The 17,318-nt window shown below is 48.5% G+C and overlaps 3 protein-coding genes across 4 annotated transcripts; all 3 read right to left on the bottom strand.

The window, feature by feature from the left end:
* Positions 1-1,920: 1,920 nt before the first annotated feature.
* On the bottom strand, positions 1,921-5,526 carry LOC133025607 (zinc finger protein 391-like). Of its 2 annotated transcripts, XR_009683155.1 has the most exons (3): positions 5,222-5,526; positions 2,124-3,456; positions 1,921-2,025 (listed from the first exon to the last, which is right to left on the bottom strand). XR_009683155.1 is itself a non-coding variant. In XM_061092315.1 (2 exons), exons 1-2 carry the CDS (start codon positions 5,496-5,498, stop codon positions 2,204-2,206), a joined length of 1,530 nt encoding a protein of 509 aa, XP_060948298.1. In that variant the 5' UTR covers positions 5,499-5,526; the 3' UTR covers positions 1,921-2,203. The 2 variants fall into 2 exon arrangements, 1 of the variants encoding a protein (XP_060948298.1); XM_061092315.1 differs by having other exon boundaries at positions 1,921-3,456.
* A 206-nt stretch (positions 5,527-5,732) lies between these two features.
* LOC133025786 (zinc finger protein 260-like) lies at positions 5,733-9,340 on the bottom strand. Its single transcript, XM_061092528.1, has 2 exons — positions 8,778-9,340; positions 5,733-8,585 (listed from the first exon to the last, which is right to left on the bottom strand). The coding sequence occupies exons 1-2, from the start codon at positions 9,307-9,309 to the stop codon at positions 7,036-7,038; spliced, it is 2,082 nt and encodes a 693-aa protein (XP_060948511.1). The 5' UTR covers positions 9,310-9,340; the 3' UTR covers positions 5,733-7,035.
* A 488-nt stretch (positions 9,341-9,828) lies between these two features.
* On the bottom strand, positions 9,829-15,153 carry LOC133025784 (dynein axonemal intermediate chain 2-like). The gene is made up of 12 exons (XM_061092527.1): positions 14,971-15,153; positions 14,553-14,714; positions 14,268-14,389; positions 14,043-14,185; positions 13,854-13,967; positions 13,638-13,777; positions 13,421-13,543; positions 12,153-12,376; positions 11,933-12,068; positions 11,690-11,836; positions 10,542-10,766; positions 9,829-9,834 (listed from the first exon to the last, which is right to left on the bottom strand). Exons 1-12 carry the CDS (start codon positions 15,151-15,153, stop codon positions 9,829-9,831), a joined length of 1,725 nt encoding a protein of 574 aa, XP_060948510.1.
* Positions 15,154-17,318: the final 2,165 nt, after the last annotated feature.

The following is a 17,318-nucleotide window of genomic DNA, read 5'->3' as shown; positions in this document are numbered from 1 at the left end:
ACAGAAGTCATAATTATCACTTAACATTCAAACATGGACAGTTCAGTGGATGAGAGTCATTTGAATTCTTACATTCAGTTGTTTCATGAAAAACTTTGACTTTATTTGTGTCTGTTATTAAACTTTAAAGTTGGAAAGTTCATAACATTCAGATCCTTCAGGTTTGGACTCGTTCTCCTCTTCTCACTAAATGTTGACACTTTTCTAGAGTCGTGTGATTGGAGGAATCAGAGCTGATGGACCCACGTGACGGCCCCAGGAAACCCTGCAGCTCTGAATGACGTCACAGCTGAATAACAACAGCTCAACTCTTCCAACGACTGTTCTGAAAAACACATTTCTACTTAAAACACACTTACACACTTTTCATGAAATTGTGACATTCAGCAATGTTTTCTAATCTGGGATTTGTTCTCACACTGAAAAGAACTCGGACAAATAAATAATCACCTATTGTGTTTTCTACTTTGACTTCAGTTGCATTATAGTATTTAATTAACAATAATATTTCATAATTCTTATCTTAAGCGACGCGTTTCAGTGCATGTTGTCATTGTTTTTAACACATGAACGAGTTGAAGAGAACACGCACACAGACACACACAGACACACACAGACACAGACACACACACACACAGAACATTTGGCATAAACTGACACACGTCATCAATATACGAACAGGTCATTCATCAATTTAACAACAGATAAAAGTGTTTCTCTCCAACGACCATGTGATGAATTTTCTTCTTCTGTCACTTTACAGTTTTAATCTTCAGCTGAAACAAAGTTCTCCGTGATCGTGGTTCTTCATCGTCTCTGAGGCGACGATGAAGAGGAACTGTCCAACGCACCTGATGATGCAACACGTCTGTGCCAGGACCGCCTCTGATTGGTGGACCTTGAGGAGCCCTGACAGCTGATTGGAGCTCCGCCTCCTCCAACCATCCAGCTGATTGGAGCTCCTCCTCCTCCAACCATTCAGCTGTTTGGAGCTCCTCCTCCTCCAACCATCCAGCTGTTTGGAGCTCCTCCTCCTCCAACCATCCAGCTGATTGGAGCTCCTCCTCCTCCAACCATCCAGCTGATTGGAGCTCCTCCTCCTCCAACCATCCAGCTGTTTGGAGCTCCTCCTCCTCCAACCATCCAGCTGTTTGGAGCTCCTCCTCCTCCATCCATCCAGCTGTTTCGAGCTCCGCCTCCTCCAACCATCCAGCTGTTTGCCCAGAGACACGTGAGAAACCTGCAGCTTTCATTTGAAAGTAGGAGTGGCCATTTTATTTTCACAATGTTTTCTTCTGTTTTTGCTTAATTATGAAGTTAAGTTGTTATTATATTTATTGACTTTTGGATAGATTATGAAAACATTTAGTTTGGAGACAGTTTATTGTTAGTTGTTTTTGTATTTAAGTCCCATCTTAAGATAATCTATGTTTGAGTCATTGTAAAGATAAACACCTGTTTGGGAAGATGTGCTTCATCATGTTGTCTGACGGATGTTTTATTGATCAGAGATGAACTCATTATACTTTAATGCACATCCAGACCAGGGGGCGGAGTCAGATTCCCTTCTCCCTTTCTCCAAAACTGTTCCAGACTCCAGGTCAGATCCAGAGAATCTTCTCACAGCTGAACATCTCAGCACAGACTCGTTCAGCATCAGATCCTCCTCATGGCTCAGGTGAGAGGTGGAGCAGCCGGGGGGGCAGACACACACAGGAAGTGACCTGTTCCCTCTGCTGCAGAGGTCATGTGATCATGTTCACATCACCTCACGTCGTCAGCTCTGATCTCCACAAACTCTCTTCACATCTTTGTCTGTGTCTTCTTCGTGTGTGTCAGCACTTCTTCACCTGAGACATTTGTTTTAGTTCCTTCATGTTTGTGCCCCCCCCCCCCACCCCCCCCAGTGAATCAGTGGAGGCTCCTCTGCTGTTCCCTCTGCTCCTGGGATCAGACTCCATGCAGGAGCTCAGGAGGAGGAGGAGGAACTGAGTGTGATCCTCCAGTGAAGATCCAGAGATGCAGCTGGAACAGAGATAAAACTTGTTTGTTACTCTTGTGTTGATGTCTCGGAAAATAATTCATGGACGATGAATAAAATCTGAAATATGTAGTGGACTGACTTTCAGGAGTGTGTGTGATGTTGAAGGACCATGGGGTTTTGGTGGAGGAATCCACTGGACTGAGGGATGTTCTTGTATCTCTAACATCTGTCCTCTGCAGTGAGGGAGCAACCCGACGTGTTCCCTGGTTCATCAGCTTCCACTTGCTGCTGTGCTGTGCCTGAGTGGATGAGATCTTCAGCCTGGTTCCCCTGACCTTCTGAGACATGAAGCTTCATGTGTCTCTTCAGATGTCCTGTGACGGTGAAACATTTGCCGCAGACCGAGCAGCTGAAAGGCTTCTCTCCCGTGTGGATCCTCATGTGGATCTTCAGACTTCCCTTTTGAGCACAACTTTTACCACACACGCTGCAGCTGAACGGTTTCTCTCCCGTGTGAACTCTCATGTGTTTGGTCAGGTCTCCTTTTTCAGCACAGCACTTTCCACAGAAGGGACAGCTGAACGGCTTCTCTCCCGTGTGAACTCTCATGTGTTTCTTCAGGTCCGTTTTCTGAGCACAACCTTTCCCGCAGATGGAGCAGTTGAAAGGCTTCTCCCCTGTGTGATACTTCATATGTCTGTTGAGGTGTTCCTTCACATGAAAGCTCTTGTTACACACTGAGCAGGTGAATGGTTTCTCTCCTGTGTGGATCCTCATGTGTCTCGTCATGTTTCCCCTCCCACTAAAGTTCTTCCCACAGAACAAGCAGCTGTACGGCTGCTCTCCTGTGTGACACCTCATATGAGCCGTCAGCGAGCCGCTGTCCTTAAAGGATTTGTCACAACCTGAGCAGGGGAACGGCCTCTCGCCCGTGTGGTCTCGGATGTGTCTGTTCAGGTTTCCCTTCAGGCTGAATCTCTTCCCGCAGTAGGAGCAGGGGAAGGGTCTCTCCTTCTCTGAAGGTCCTGCATCGCTTTCAGCTGCTTCACAGTTTGGATCGTCCTCGTTCGCTGACTCATCTCCATTGGAGTGTGTCCAATCACAGTCACTTTCATCAGTTTCCGTAGAAACTAAAGAATTATCTTCACTAACAGGTTGTAAATGTCCCTCAGGACCTGAGGGTTCTGGTTCTGGTTCTGGTCCTCCACAGTTCGCTCTGTTCTCCTCAGTCTGACTCTGATGAAGCTGTGACGACTGAGGTGTCTCCTCATCTTCTTCACTCTTCACAGCGACAGGATTCAATGTGAACTTGATGTCCGCCTCCTCCAGCTGCTCTCCCTCCTGATTGGTCCACGGTTCCTCCTGTTCCTCTTTAATGTGGGGGGGGTCCTCCTGGTCCACCAGGGGGCTCCACTGCTCAGAGGGAACCTCAGCTCTACTCAGCACCAGCTGCTGGACGTCTGCCCGACACACTGAAACACAAATGCACATGTTTATCATTTGAGAGATTCTTGAACTGTTTTTAAAAAGTTGTGTTAAGTAGTTTAATGTCAAATGTTGTGATTTTTGAACGACAGAATTCAGGAAACAGAGAAGTTGAGGTTGTTCGGTTTGAGTTTCTTGTTTTGAGGCCAAATAAACAAAGTCGGTGACTAACAGAGCAGAGCGAGTGGAAGTCAGTGAGTTGGTGAAGCTGATTTCAAACCTGCAGCTAAAATCCAGAAACTCGTCTCCAGAGTTTGTGTTTGTGCTGAACATCTCAGCATCAGATCCTCCTCCTGGTTCAGGTGAGAGGTGACCAGCCGGGGGGGCAGACACACACAGGAAGTGACCTGGCACCTCTGCTGCAGGTCATGTGATCATTTTCACCTCACCTGACACATTCGGCTCTTATCACCACAAAACATCTTCTTCAGGAAGGAAGACGGCTGCGTCGAGTCGAAGCTCAAATTCACCTGAAGAGAAACTCAAGCAAATAGAATCGGCCACGATCGTCTGAAGCTCGGGACCAACAACGTGTTTCTCTGTAAACCCTGCAAGTCAGAAACTGACGCAGCAGCACAAGAGAAGCAGAAGTTTGACTCAAGCTAGAGGATAAAAAGAGAAGTGGTTCAAATGTTTCGTCCTTTACATGCAGGGCCAGCGAGGTTTAAATGTTTTTAACATAACAAAAAGAGGATTCTGTTTGAACTCTCTACCTTCACAAAGACAAAATAAAGAAATGAAAACCTCACAAGCATCATCTCTGCTCCTCAGGATCTGAAGAAAGAAAAGTCTGGAAACTATCTGTCCCCCAAATAAACATTTATCACACAGGATGAAGCGACTTAAAGGATCAGAGTATAAAAGTACGTGAGGTTCTCCTCCACTAACACCATCAGAACCAGTGAAGCAGCTGCAGTCTGTGGGACTGGGAGCACTTTACTGGTCAGGCTGGTTCTGTGGGACTGGGAGCACTTTACGGGTCAGACTGGTTCTGTGGGACTGGGAGCACTTTACGGGTCAGGCTGGTTCTGTTGGGCTCCAGCAGCTGAAAGAGGTTCATCCTCTGAGGAGAATCTAGATCCTTCAGGAGCTCATCAGAGGAGCTCAGAGGATCTCACGGGTCTCTGAAGACCCTGGTCCTCCTCCTCTGAGACCCTGGTCCTCCTCCTCTGAGACCCCGGTCCTCCTCTGAGACCCCGGTCCTCCTCTGAAGACCCCGGTCCTCCTCAGAAGACCCCGGTCCTCCTCTGAAGACCCCGGTCCTCCTCCTCTGAAGACCCCGGTCCTCCTCTGAAGACCCCGGTCCTCCTCCTCTGAAGACCCTGGTCCTCCTCCTCTGAAGACCCTGGTCCTCCTCCTCTGAAGACCCTGGTCCTCCTCTGAAGACCCTGGTCCTCCTCTGAAGACCCTGGTCCTCCTCTGAGACCCTGGTCCTCCTCTGAAGACCCCGGTCCTCCTCTGAAGACCCTGGTCCTCCTCAGAGACTCGAACCACACCAGCAGATCCTCTGAGAACACGATGTCATGGTTCAAAGGAGGTGAGTGGTCAGTGGGCGGAGCTTTAAACTGTCTGATCTCTTATCTCCAACGTCACCTGGAGCAGGTCAGCTGCTCAGCGTTACCATGGTGATTTACCACAACTGACTGAAGACTCTGAAACCTGACGTTGACCTCTGACCCAGAATCCTGATCGTAGTTCAGAGCCTGTTAGCAGAGCAGATGCTAGCTCTTGTTAGCTTCCCCCTCTACTGACCTGCTCGGTGCAGCCGGACCTCGGGCTTCATCACGGCCTCCAGCAGCCTCCTCTGGCGGCAGACCTCCCGCTGGGACCGCTCCACTCGCTCCTCCCACTCCGCCACGGTTTCCTCCAACACAGCGACGATCTCCGCCGTTAGCCGCTCGGTGAGCATCGCTCTCAGCGCCGGGACTCGAGCCGCTTCTTCTGCTTCCTCCAGCTGCAGCAGGAAGTGCTCAGCGGCCGAGAGGATCCGCTGCTGGAGCGACACCCGCAGGGGCGAAAAGGGGGACATGTCCTCCGGTGCTCTGGTCCTCCTCCGGTCCTCCGGTCCTCCGGTCTGCACAGCTCGAGTCTCCGAGCGGACAAAGACAGCCAGCGGAAGGTAAACAGAGACACCGCGTTCAGAGCCAGCAGCGACCCCTGCTGGACGGGAAGACGGCGAGCAAACCAAAGTGCTAATACTGTAGAATACTGTCAGGAGTACACGTTACACCAGTACTAAAGTATAAGCAACAACACACACCAGTGGTGGAAGAAGAAGTCAGATCATTTACTGAAGATAAAGTACCAAGACAGTAGAGTAGAAATACTCCAGTACAAGTGAAAGTACCAGGACAGTAAAGTAGAAATACTCCATTACAGGTGAAACTGTGTCCTCTGTCCCTCCCTGTAGAACGCTGTTCACTACAGACTGAGCCTCTGGTCTCAGGTCACGCTCCACTCGGCCTTTACTGCTGTTTATGTTTATGTGATTAATCACTTTCTTTTCCCTTTTGTTCCCATCGACAAATGTAAAGCGTCCTCTGGTTTCTACAAAGGAGTTTTATAGATTGAATTATTATCAAATAAAGAACTAAAACCAAACGGATCAGAAACACTTGAACAAACATCAGTGAGATAAGAACGACCTGAAATGACAGAAACATCTTTGACAAACATTTATTTAACGTCTACTTAGATATTTGAGTTTGGTCCGTGTCCCATCTGCTAACATGGAGGAGGAGGGTGATGGCCTCCAGACACCAGGAGGGGGGGGGCTTTCGTTTCCTCCATCTTTATTGACATTCCAGGATTTACTTGGGATGTAATATTCATCAGTTCATCTTCAGTCGAACCTTTAACTTCACCTGAGAGGTTAAACCTTCCAGTTCCCTCCACTCTGTGATGCTCTGAGGCCCCCTACTGGCCCCTTCAGGTCCTTACAGATACAAGAAGCCCAGAAACTGTATATTACACCGAATGTTTGATTGATTGTTCTCTCAGTAGAAATTAGATTTACAGAACCACAGGAACTAAACTGGAGATTCTGAAGAACCATGAAACCATTGAACTCCAAAGCGTTTGCCAGAGGTTTCTCCAGTCACATGATTCTGACACTGGTTCTGTTCCCTGGTTCTGTTCCCTGGTTCTGACCCTGGTTCTGTTCCCTGGTTCTGTTCCCTGGTTCTGGTCCCTGGTTCTGTTCCCTGGTTCTGACCCTGGTTCTGTTCCCTGGTTCTGTTCCCTGGTTCTGACCCTGGTTCTGACCCCTATTCCTGCTGTGAAACAGACCAGGAACCAACGTTCAGAATTAGACAGAAATTGTTAATTCAGAGTAAATTCAGCTTCTGGGACTAATTTAGTGGAAGAAGACGTTTAAAGATGAGTAGATGGTCTCCAAGCACTTTACAGAACATTTTTACATTCACATTGCATTTGTGTGCAGAACTTTTGCCCCCCCCCCTGCACCGAGCCGTCCCAGTGGCTGATGGGATGTTGCTGGCGTGGCCTTCAGGCTCTTCACAGCTGGATGAAGTCCACCTGAGCTCCTTCCTGTGGCTTCAGGCTCTTCACAGCTGGATGAAGTCCACCTGAGCTCCTTCCTGTGGCTTCAGGCTCTGGGTCCCAGGTGAATCTTTGAAGGCCCGCTCTCCGGTGTGAACCTTCATGTGCGTGTCCACAGAGCGCTTCTCCTGGTAGCTCTTCCCACAGACGGTGCAGCTGTAGGGCTTCTCCCCGGTGTGGGTCAGCATGTGTCTCTTCAGGTCGATCTTCTGGACGAAGCCTTTGCTGCAGAGCTGACAGCTGAAGGGCTTCTCCTTCTTGTGGAACCTCTCGTGCGTCTCCAGCGAGATCTTCTGGCGGAACCTCTTCCCACAGAGGCTGCAGATGAAGGGCTTCTCACCCGTGTGAATCCTGGAGTGGGAGTCCAGGTTGCCGATCTGACGGAAGTTCTTCCCGCAGACCCTGCAGGTGTAGGGCTTCTCCCCGGTGTGGATCCTCTTGTGCACGTCTAGATGTTGGCTCATGGTGAACTTCTTGCTGCAGACGTCACAGGAGTAGATCCGTGGCTTCCCGCCCGTGTGGCTCTTGATGTGTCTCTTCAAAACCGTGTTTTCAATGAACGTCTTCCCACAGAACTCGCAGATGAACGGCCTCTCGCCGGCGTGCAGCTTCATGTGGACCTCCATGTCCCTGAAGCTCAGGCCACAGATGTCGCAGATGTTGCTGGTTTCTCGGTGGCTCTGGATGTGGATCTGCAGACGCTCTGAAGACTCGGCCTGCTCGCCGCAGACGCCACAGCGACAGTCAGGACTGGTCACATGAGTCTCAGCGTGCTGCACAAAGTGACCTTTATTGTGAAAGGCGTCGCCACAGACAGCGCAGCAGAGCGAGCGGGGGGGACTGGGTTTCCTGCGTCCGCTCCTCGTGGCAGAACGCTCTTCGGACTGATGGCTCCGGATGTGACGCCTCAACTCAGTGTTCTTATCAAACGCTTCCCTGCAGATCTTGCAGCTGAAGGTCAGCTGTCCATCGTGTGTCTTCATGTGTCGCTCCAGCGAGGCGGCGTGGCTGAAGTCTCTGTGGCACGCCGTGCAGCTGAAGGGCTTCTCCGCCGTGTGCGTCCGCGTGTGCGTCACCATGTTTCCCTTCTGGTTGAAGCCTCGGCCACAGACCTGGCAGCTGAACGGCTTCTCTCCCGTGTGCAGCCTCAGGTGCGTCTCCTGCGCTCGGATCGAGGGGAACTTCTTCCCGCAGACGCCGCAGGTCCGGCTGCGGTCGCGGTGAGTCTGGAGGTGGAGCTTCAGCCCGGGTCCGGAGTCCAGAAGCTCTCCACAGAGACCACAGAGACACTCAGACTCCTGCAGGTGCTTCTCCACGTGCTTCATCAGGAAGCCTTTCCGATCGAAGGACTTCCCACACACTCGGCAGCAGTGACACGTGCTCTCCTCCTCCTCTTCCTCCTCTTCCTCCTCTTCACCAGCCAGGTCCTCCTGTGAGACCGGGGGGGGTGCAGGTCCGGAGACGGGCTCAGGTCTGGACGAGGTGCTGGGCCGAGGCTCCTTCAGTCCTGGTCTTTCATCCGAGAGACTCTGGACACCGAGGGACAGACACAGCTCTGCAGAGGAAACACTGGACTCAGTGAAATCACATCGAGAACCTGGAAACAGCTCACGCTACTAATAAATAAATATATATATATAAATATAAATATAAATATAAGTGTCTTGATCAACAGATTACATTTCTGATTCCTGTATGTACACAGTCACTGATGTTCTTTATAGAGAACTCTTCTCCGGACTCGAACCTGTCCACTCTGCTGCGGGTCCGGGTTCCGGATCGGCCTCGGGTCTCTGCGGCTCCTCCCCGGGTCCCTCCGGGTCCCTCCCGGCCCTGGAGGCTCTCAACCCGGCCCCGGGCTCCGGACCGGGACCGGCCCCGGGTCCCTCCGGGTCCCTCCCGGCCCTGGAGGCTCTGAACCCGGCCCCGGGCTCCGGACCGGCCCCGGGTCCCTCCGGACCGGCCCCGGGTCCCTTTGGACCGGCCCCGGGTCCCTCCGGACCGGCCCCGGGTCCCTCCGGGTCCCTCCCGGCCCTCTCGGCTCTCCAGGCGGAGCAGATCCGCTCCACGGCCGCTTGGACCCGGACCCGGACCAGCTCCTCCAGCTCCTCCAGCGGCTCCGGGTCGGCGGCTCCTCGCTCCCTCAGCAGCCGGAGGATGTGCTCCACGGCCGCGGCCAGCTGCTGCTGCACCTCGGTCCTCAGGCTCCTCGGGGTCCTCGGGGTCCTCGGGTTCCTCGGGTTCCGGATCTCGGAGCCTTTCGAGCGTTTCTTTGACATTTTGTCGGAACAAAGACGCGAATGTAAACAAAACGAAAACGCTTCCGGGATCTGTGCGTCATGACGTCAGGCTGCGATCAAGCTACGTCACCTCGTGACGCAGAGGTGAGGAGGTGAACTGATTATTGATCATAACGTGAAACTAACAAAACTATTCGTGCTCGTTCTATAAGAATCTTCAATTGAAAAAGATTTAAACAACAAAGGAAATGACGTTCAGATCACACGTGAGGTTTAAATACTTCCGGTCCAGAAGTAACTTTATTACAAGTACAGAATCATTAAAGCTCCAACACACCTCAAATCAGAAGAACCCCCCAAAAAACACACAATACTACAAGTGGACTAAAATACTCTGTGTTTAAAAATGAATACTCTCCGAGCTGTGCAGGAGCTCTGGTGTCTGTGCTCAGTGAAACAGCGCCACCTGCTGGAGGCATCCCAGCTGCAGCCAGTTGTTTTAAAGGTCAGTGGAGATGTTTGTTTTAACACAGTGCCCCCTGTGGCTTCTCTGGAGAACTACAGCTACAGAGTCACAATCACCTGATGTGACGTTTCAGTCAAATTGAGAGATCCAGAAAACCATTTTTAATAGAAATCTGAATTTGTTTAGTGAAATTACAACAAAGACGACAACTTGTGTTTCAGCACAGACCTGAACATTTAACTATAAAGACTGGATTATAAAATCTGAGATTACAAGGTTTGTAGAGTAAACGTTACCCGTCGGCTATCAGACGTTACCATAGCAACATGAACAAACAATCTGTCACTCATATCCCGAGGAAGTGAGGTCATGTTTATATTGTTGAAGTTTCTTCTTCTTCTTTCACTTATTTTTCTGCTTTCGCCTGAAAAACAGAATCATTTATATATTTAAACTGTTGCAGCTGAGCAGAAAAACACAATTCACTGTTTAATATCTGAAACCTGAGGAGTTCATCTCCCACAAACCTACAGAACCTCAGGGTTCTAACGCTGAAGTAAAAAGGCTCAATTTGGACTTTTTTCATTTCAAATCATAAAAGTAAAGCAGGTTTGTTGCCTGACATCAGTAGAATGTTCCTAATGGAGTGGAAATATGTTATAAATGTTTTATGAATATCTGTGGTTTTTGGTTGATTAGTTTTAACCAAAAGTGTCTCCAGTCCTGCAACTGGAAAAGGAGGACAGGGGAGGACAAAGGAGGACAAAGGACAGACATGAGCGAAGGAAGAGATGAATAGAAGCACCTTGTTGGATCCGTCCTCCTTCTCCTTCCTCCTCTTCTGCTCCGTCTCCACCATTTCGGAGAACTCCTCCTCGGCTCTGATGATCAGCTCCTCCGGAGTCTCCTCTCCCTCCTCCTGACCTCCTTCCTCCTCCTTGCCCTGCTCCGAGCGACTCCTCTCCTTCAGACGCATCTCTCTCTGTCGAGACTCCAGGATCTTCTCTCGCTTTGTCTCGCGCTCAAACATCTGCAGATAGAGAAACACAGTTAGGTCTGAGATGTTTCAGATGATTCTTCTTCACGGTGGAACCTCTGCTGGTCCTGCTCCATCTCCTCCTGGTAAGTGAGGCCGTTCAGAACTTTCTCTCAGAGAGATCCCTGACTCCGCTGACGCTCCCCTTTAGTTTTTAGTTTAACACACAGACGACCTCAGCCCGAGGATCTCCACGTAGGTGAAGGCTCATAAATTACTAGAAGGTCTGACCTGTAGCTGGGAGAAATGTAAATCTGTAAAATCCTTCAAAAAAACACCAGGGGGCAGTGTAAAGACGCTAGAACAGCCTGATGTGCTCGTGTTCTGAGGTTCTGGTTAAATTCTGTAGAGTCACGAGTCCATCAATAGATTTTGGGGTTAGGGAGTAAAGAGGCTGTTGAGTCAAGGTGTGATAGAATCAAAGAATAAAGAATGTAAAACTGTCTCCATGTCTTTAAAGTTAAAATTGATTGACTTAGAAAACTGACTTTTAGCTTTGCTGCTGAAAAGTAGATTTGCTGTTAAACAGGACACAAGGTTCTTTGCAGCAAGTTTGATTTGATCCAATAACTGACCAGCAGGTGGCAGTATTAGTTTGGTCCATATAAAAGAATCTGAGTTTTGTTTGCCTTCAGCTGCAGAAAGTTTCTGGAACTTCCAGCTCTTAATCTTAGAAAGTCACTTGTTTAAAGAACTCAGCGTCCCAGGGTCTGTGGGTCTAACAGGAAGGAACAAGTGTGTGTCATCAGGAGTAAAATGTACTGAAACAAATGCTTGTTTATGATGTGACCGGGGGGGGGGGGGGGGTTCCCTCGCCACTACAACACGTTTCTGAACATCTTCGCCCTGGACACAGTTTTCTAGAAGCTCAGATTAGGGAACTACACATGTATCTGCAGGTGTTTGTGGTTCCTCACAGCAGACAGCAGGTTCTTCTCGTTCTTCTGGAGCGTGGACAGTTCAGAGCAGATCTCCAGCAGCGTGACCTCGCCCTGCTGAGAGCCGCACGCCACCAAGCGCCCGTTGTCCTGAACGCAGACGCTGTTCAGAGCCCCGTCACACACCTGAGGAGAACCACGCACAACAAGAGGGACATCAAACCACAACATGAACAACACACAACAATGAGCTTCATGTCTGAATGGGGGAGAGAAGAGCACCTTGAGACTGAGTGCAGGGACGTTCTGCTTGAAGAGGATGTCCCAGACTTCCAAGACGCCGTCGTTCTTCACGGTGAAGAAGACCGAGGGTCTGACTGGACTCCAGCAGGCGTCCATCAGGAAGGACATCTGATATCTGAGGAACAACAAAGGATTTAAAAATCTGCTCTAAGGTTGACCGAACCTGAGCAGGATGTGAAGAGGAAGGTCTGTGTCCTACTTGGTCCACATGATGGACGAGTCCTTGATGTCCTCAGACCAGATCCGGGCCGTCCAGTCCCCCACGGTGAGGAAGTTCTTGGGGAAGAAGGGGTTCCTCTGCAGGGCGTAGATGGGTCCGTGGTGACCCTCGTACGTACAAACGATCTTCTCCGCCGGGGTCTTTGCCTTCCTGTTGCAGGAGACCACCAGCCCCTGCTCCGTGCCCACCATGAACTTAGTCGGCTGCAGAGACACCGAGGACAGAGGAATCAAAACAAGGGTCTGAGGATCTGTCCAGCTTCTGGTTCCTTCAACGTTCCATCAGTTATTTTCTGAATCTCCTTTTTAAAGATCTCTGGTTCTTCAGTTTTTAAACTTTCCCTTTTTTCAAATCTTCTCTGTGTGTTGGTGGGCCAAGTTTTCTTTTGAACTTTATACATAATTTGCCAAACACTGTAATCTACAAGGTTGATGGATCGACATCGACTGATGATTCTTATTATCTTATGCATCCTTTACTTTGTTTGAGATATTTTCAACTTTGTGTAAATTTATGTGAATCTATCATTTACTCAAATTTCTATACCTCCAATATTTATTTATGCTTCAATGTTTTTCTCTCGGTTACTAAAGATCATGAAGTTTGTTTTTTTAAGATTCAGCAAAAATGTATTTATATCAAATCATTTTTTCCACCACATCTAGCTTTAAAGAAAAATACTTCCAACATTATCCAGTGTTGTGTGTCCATCTGCATCATCTTCCATTGTTTTTGGAATATTTATTGCAAGACTAGGACTTACATTTACAAAACGTTTATTGAATTTGTTTACCATTTTATTTATGTTATAAATGTCATACATTTATTTTATTATAATGCATTAATAAGTCCTTCCTCTGCTTCTGCTAACGAATCGTATGATGACAGCTGGTTTACATTTCTCTGGTTTAATAGATATGGTCACACTTGGAATCGTTATGTTCTTACTGGGCAGAAATCACTGAGATCTACAACCATCTATAACTAAATGGCGGCTGGAGCTCCTCCCACTGGTCATGGTTCATCCTGGGCAGCGCCGAACCCGAACCCAGCAACTAAACTAACTCAAAACAACATCTATCTCTCAGGTTCTCTCCTAACCCTATTCTCTATGTCCTTGGACTCTGGCCGAACCAGGATCTGAACCCAGAACCTTCTTGCTGTGAAGCAGCAGTGCTGAAGGACACAGGACATGAGGCCCTTGTCACATCTTGATCTCCATGCTGGGAGGAACAACAGAAACTCACCATGGTGGATTCGAACTCCAGTGAGATGGCTCCTAAAGCCCGACTGAGGTTCCCCTCCCGGCCCAGGTCCAGAACCAGGCGCTCCGTGGGCTCGCTCAACTTGCGAACATCCCACCAGAGAATCTGAGGGAGAGAAGAGACTTGTAGCAGAAGCTTATTTGAAGATGAGTTCCCTCACCCTGGTTGGGCCTCTTCAGCCTGACATGTGTGAGTCTACCTGTCCGTCCGTGGAGGCAGAGAATGCGTCCGTTCCGGTCTTGGACTGCAGCCAGACGATCTTGTAGACCGGGTCCCTGTGACTGTTCTCCACAGAGGAGATCTCCACCGGCTGGCTGCCTCTCCGGGTGTCCCAGTACGCTGAAACAAACACACTCACATCTTTATTAACCTGCTCACAGACAGAAAAACCCCGTCTGTCAGGCCCTGAACGTACCGATCTGTCCATTGAAGCCGCCTCCCACCAGAATGTGTGGGTCTTTAGGATTGTAATTCAGACAGACAAGTGGAGATGTCGGCTTGAGGGTCATCTCTGGTCTGTCCGGGTTCTCTGAAACATACAACATCCATCTGTGAACAGACTGGAATCTGTGGTCCTTTTAAATTCAGCTGCTCTCTGACCTACCGATGTCCCAGATGTAGGAGTCCAGGCTCATGTCTTTGGAGGTCTTCTGGAACTCGAGGCAGGAGTAGGCGGCGGCCAGCTTGCTGCCGCAGTCCGGATGCCACGACAGAGCCGTGACGGTACGTTTCACCTCATTAGGATCTCTGGAGGCACAAAGGAGAGGAATGAGCAAGAGAACCTCAGCGATCCATCACCGTCTGTCCATCCACGTGTTGACAGTTGCACCTGAAGACATTGATGGTTTTGGCGGAAGGCGACTCCTGACTTCTCTCCACCTCCTCCTCATCCTCCAGGTACTCCTGGTAGATGTCCACAGCATTGTTCTGTCTGATGCAGTGCTCCATTACCTGGAAGAAACCATAAGATCACATGGTGACATCTGAGGTGGACTGGGTGGATGTGGACTGAGGTGGACTGGGTGGATGTGGACTGAGGTGGACTGGGTGGATGTGGACTGAGGTGGACTGGGTGGATGTGGACTGAGGTGGACTGGGTGGATGTGGATCTTACACTGGACAGCTGCAGGATACTGTTGATGTAGCCCTCGTCTTTTTCCACCTTCTTCCTGAAACGGATGGTTTGTTCCATCTCCTCAGGGTTGACGTCTTTGGGCCACCCCCCCTCCACATGGTTGATCCCACAGCTGTTGGACTGGAAGCGCTCCGTGTTCACCTGTAGAATTTAATATTTAATACAGAATCTATCACCTGTCCTTTCAAGGACATTTCTGTCTCCCGTGGTATTGACCGGCCATGTCCCGTCACTGCTGGTGTCCCTCAGGGCTCGGAGCTGGGACCTTCTGTTCATCATCTACTGACTTCAACATTCATTTCCATTGTGATGTGGACGACACCCAGCTCTACCTGTCCACCACTACACAGGTAGACAGACGGACATGGGGAACTGACTAGTGTGGTGGGGGAGTCACCTGGTGCTCGGACATGTCGCAGTCCACCCCCTGGGCCTGCTCTCTGGGGGTTTTGGGGATGAACTCCAGAACGAGACTCGGCTCCGGGAGCACGTCCAGCAGCAGCTCAGCCGGCCGGTCCGAGAACAGACACTGGCGGCCGAGCTCGGCGCGGAGCTTCGTGTAGACGTGGACGATCTCCATGGATCCGCCGCCAGCGTTCTACCGTTAGCCTGTTCTAGTGTTAGCCTGTTCTATGTTACACTGTTCTATGTTAGCCTGTTCTAGTGTTAGCCTGTTCTAGCGTTAGCCGTGGGAATGCAGTCTGGCTCGAAGCGTGGCCTGGTCTCACGTAAAGGAACTAGCGCTGTCAACAGGAACTGCCAATGATGTGTAAAGGCAGCCGCTTGTGTTTCCTTTGATGCCGCAGTGATTACAGGCAACTGCCCTTGATGTCAGACTGTCACATCTGTTCGATCCATGAGCCTGAGCCTGGTGTCTATGTATCCATAAGAACTCAAATACTGTATTCACTGTGCCTGAGTAAACTGTGTTAGACCAAAGGAGAAATGTACATTTTATCCTTAAATAACTTTAATAACGATTTAGCCTTAAATTCTACATAAGATGGTTAATAACTCCATGATAGCAATGATGCACAGAGAGCTACTGCTAATGTAGATGAAAATACCTCAAAGGAACAAAGTTCTCTCTAGGCTGAATAAATGTATTCAGTGTTTTTGTGTTACGAGACAGCAACAAGAGACTCACAAAATGTTACTTTCCTATTTCATATAAACCATTTACAGTTTTATTTAAATTTGGTGAACATACCTGCTGTCAACCATTTGCTCTTGTCCCTAGAAGTGTGTTGCGGATGCAAACACTGGGGGAAACAGGGTCTTCATGGGAGTGGATGTCTTGGACATGGTTGAGGATGGAGGTCCACTTTGCCACTCTCTCTGGCCCTGATGTTGACATAGCTGCTGTCCAGTAGATGTGTTTTTTTATGCTGCGAAGCCACTTCTTCAGTTTCACACATTCTTTGTCCTGAGAAATCTTGACCAGTTTCTTGTAAAGTCCTAAAAATAAAAATAAAATTTGAGTCATGCACAGACACATTATCATCATCATCATTATTTATTCTGGGAGAATTGACCGAGCACACGGCTCTTTTGCAGCAATGCCTTGATTGAGGATACATAATACAGATGAACAATAAATAAACAAACCATAACAACACAAAACAGACAAAATAAATAAACAGAACACATTATACAACTCAGAAATTAAGTATTAAAATATATTTATATATTATATATTAAAAACAAAATTAATCCCCACATAAGGTCTAAGTAATGTTCCAAACAGGGCATGCCTTCAATGTATTGTGTGAGTGAGTAAATTAATTACAAAATTGCCAATTATGTGAACTTTCTGCTCTGGTTTTAGAATAAGTAAATCACCAGTTTGTGCTAATTATTGATGTGCTCCACGACTTTGATAATGAACTAAAGTGGTGTGTGGAGAAAGCATACCTAGATTAACCAACATAGAGTTTTCACATGTGAACAGGGACTTTCTTAGCCTGATGAGCCACCTGGTACAAAACAGGAAATAATACCCTTCTCCATGTGCCAAACATCGTAGTATTGTGTGATGTTGGTCTCCCTCAGGAATTTCTGGATTTGAGGGTGGCGGTCTGTGACGATGCAATCCAGAGTCACACCTCGTTCCTCCAAGAGAGCAAGGCTCCTTTTCAGACCCTCTTTCTCCATGTGGTAGCTCCCTCCGACTTCACTGCTCTGATATAAAGAAAAGGTTGAACAGCTTTATTTCTGGACTTTGTTCACATATCGAACAATGTCAGGGAATTTATTTCATTGCATTTTTATTATTTGAAAATGCTAAAATAATTTATTAAATGCCGGACAAGAGAGGAGAACATTCTGGATCGCAGTCATTCAGGAGCGAGGTCAGAGTCAGGTTTACAGAGTCGAAATACAGGTTTAGCAAGTAGGTGAGAGAAGCTCAACAACAGTTCTAGTTCAGCCAATGACTCTGCCTCTGTCTGGAGAGGGCTGAGGCTGACTACACATCTAACGACGCACGTCTGACCCTACAGACACACTCCTTTGGATAATCTTTTATGTCATTGTTTAGATGCCATAAAAGGATCTGTAAGCTAGAGCTGTGTTGTACTTTTTCAACAACATCTTGTTGAAGCAATATTGCTATGTTGTAATGAGTTCCCTGCATACTCTTGAATGAAGACATACTGCTTTTCCATCTGAAATTTGCCATGGAAATATGACACATTTTCAATAACTCATCAAAACAATGACATTTTCATACAAAAGTAACAGTCA

Source organism: Limanda limanda, chromosome 19, assembly GCF_963576545.1.
Source record: "Limanda limanda chromosome 19, fLimLim1.1, whole genome shotgun sequence".
NCBI classification, from domain to species: Eukaryota; Metazoa; Chordata; class Actinopteri; order Pleuronectiformes; family Pleuronectidae; genus Limanda; species Limanda limanda.
Note: the sequence above shows the minus strand (reverse complement) of the source record. Positions and strands in the feature narration are given on the sequence as shown.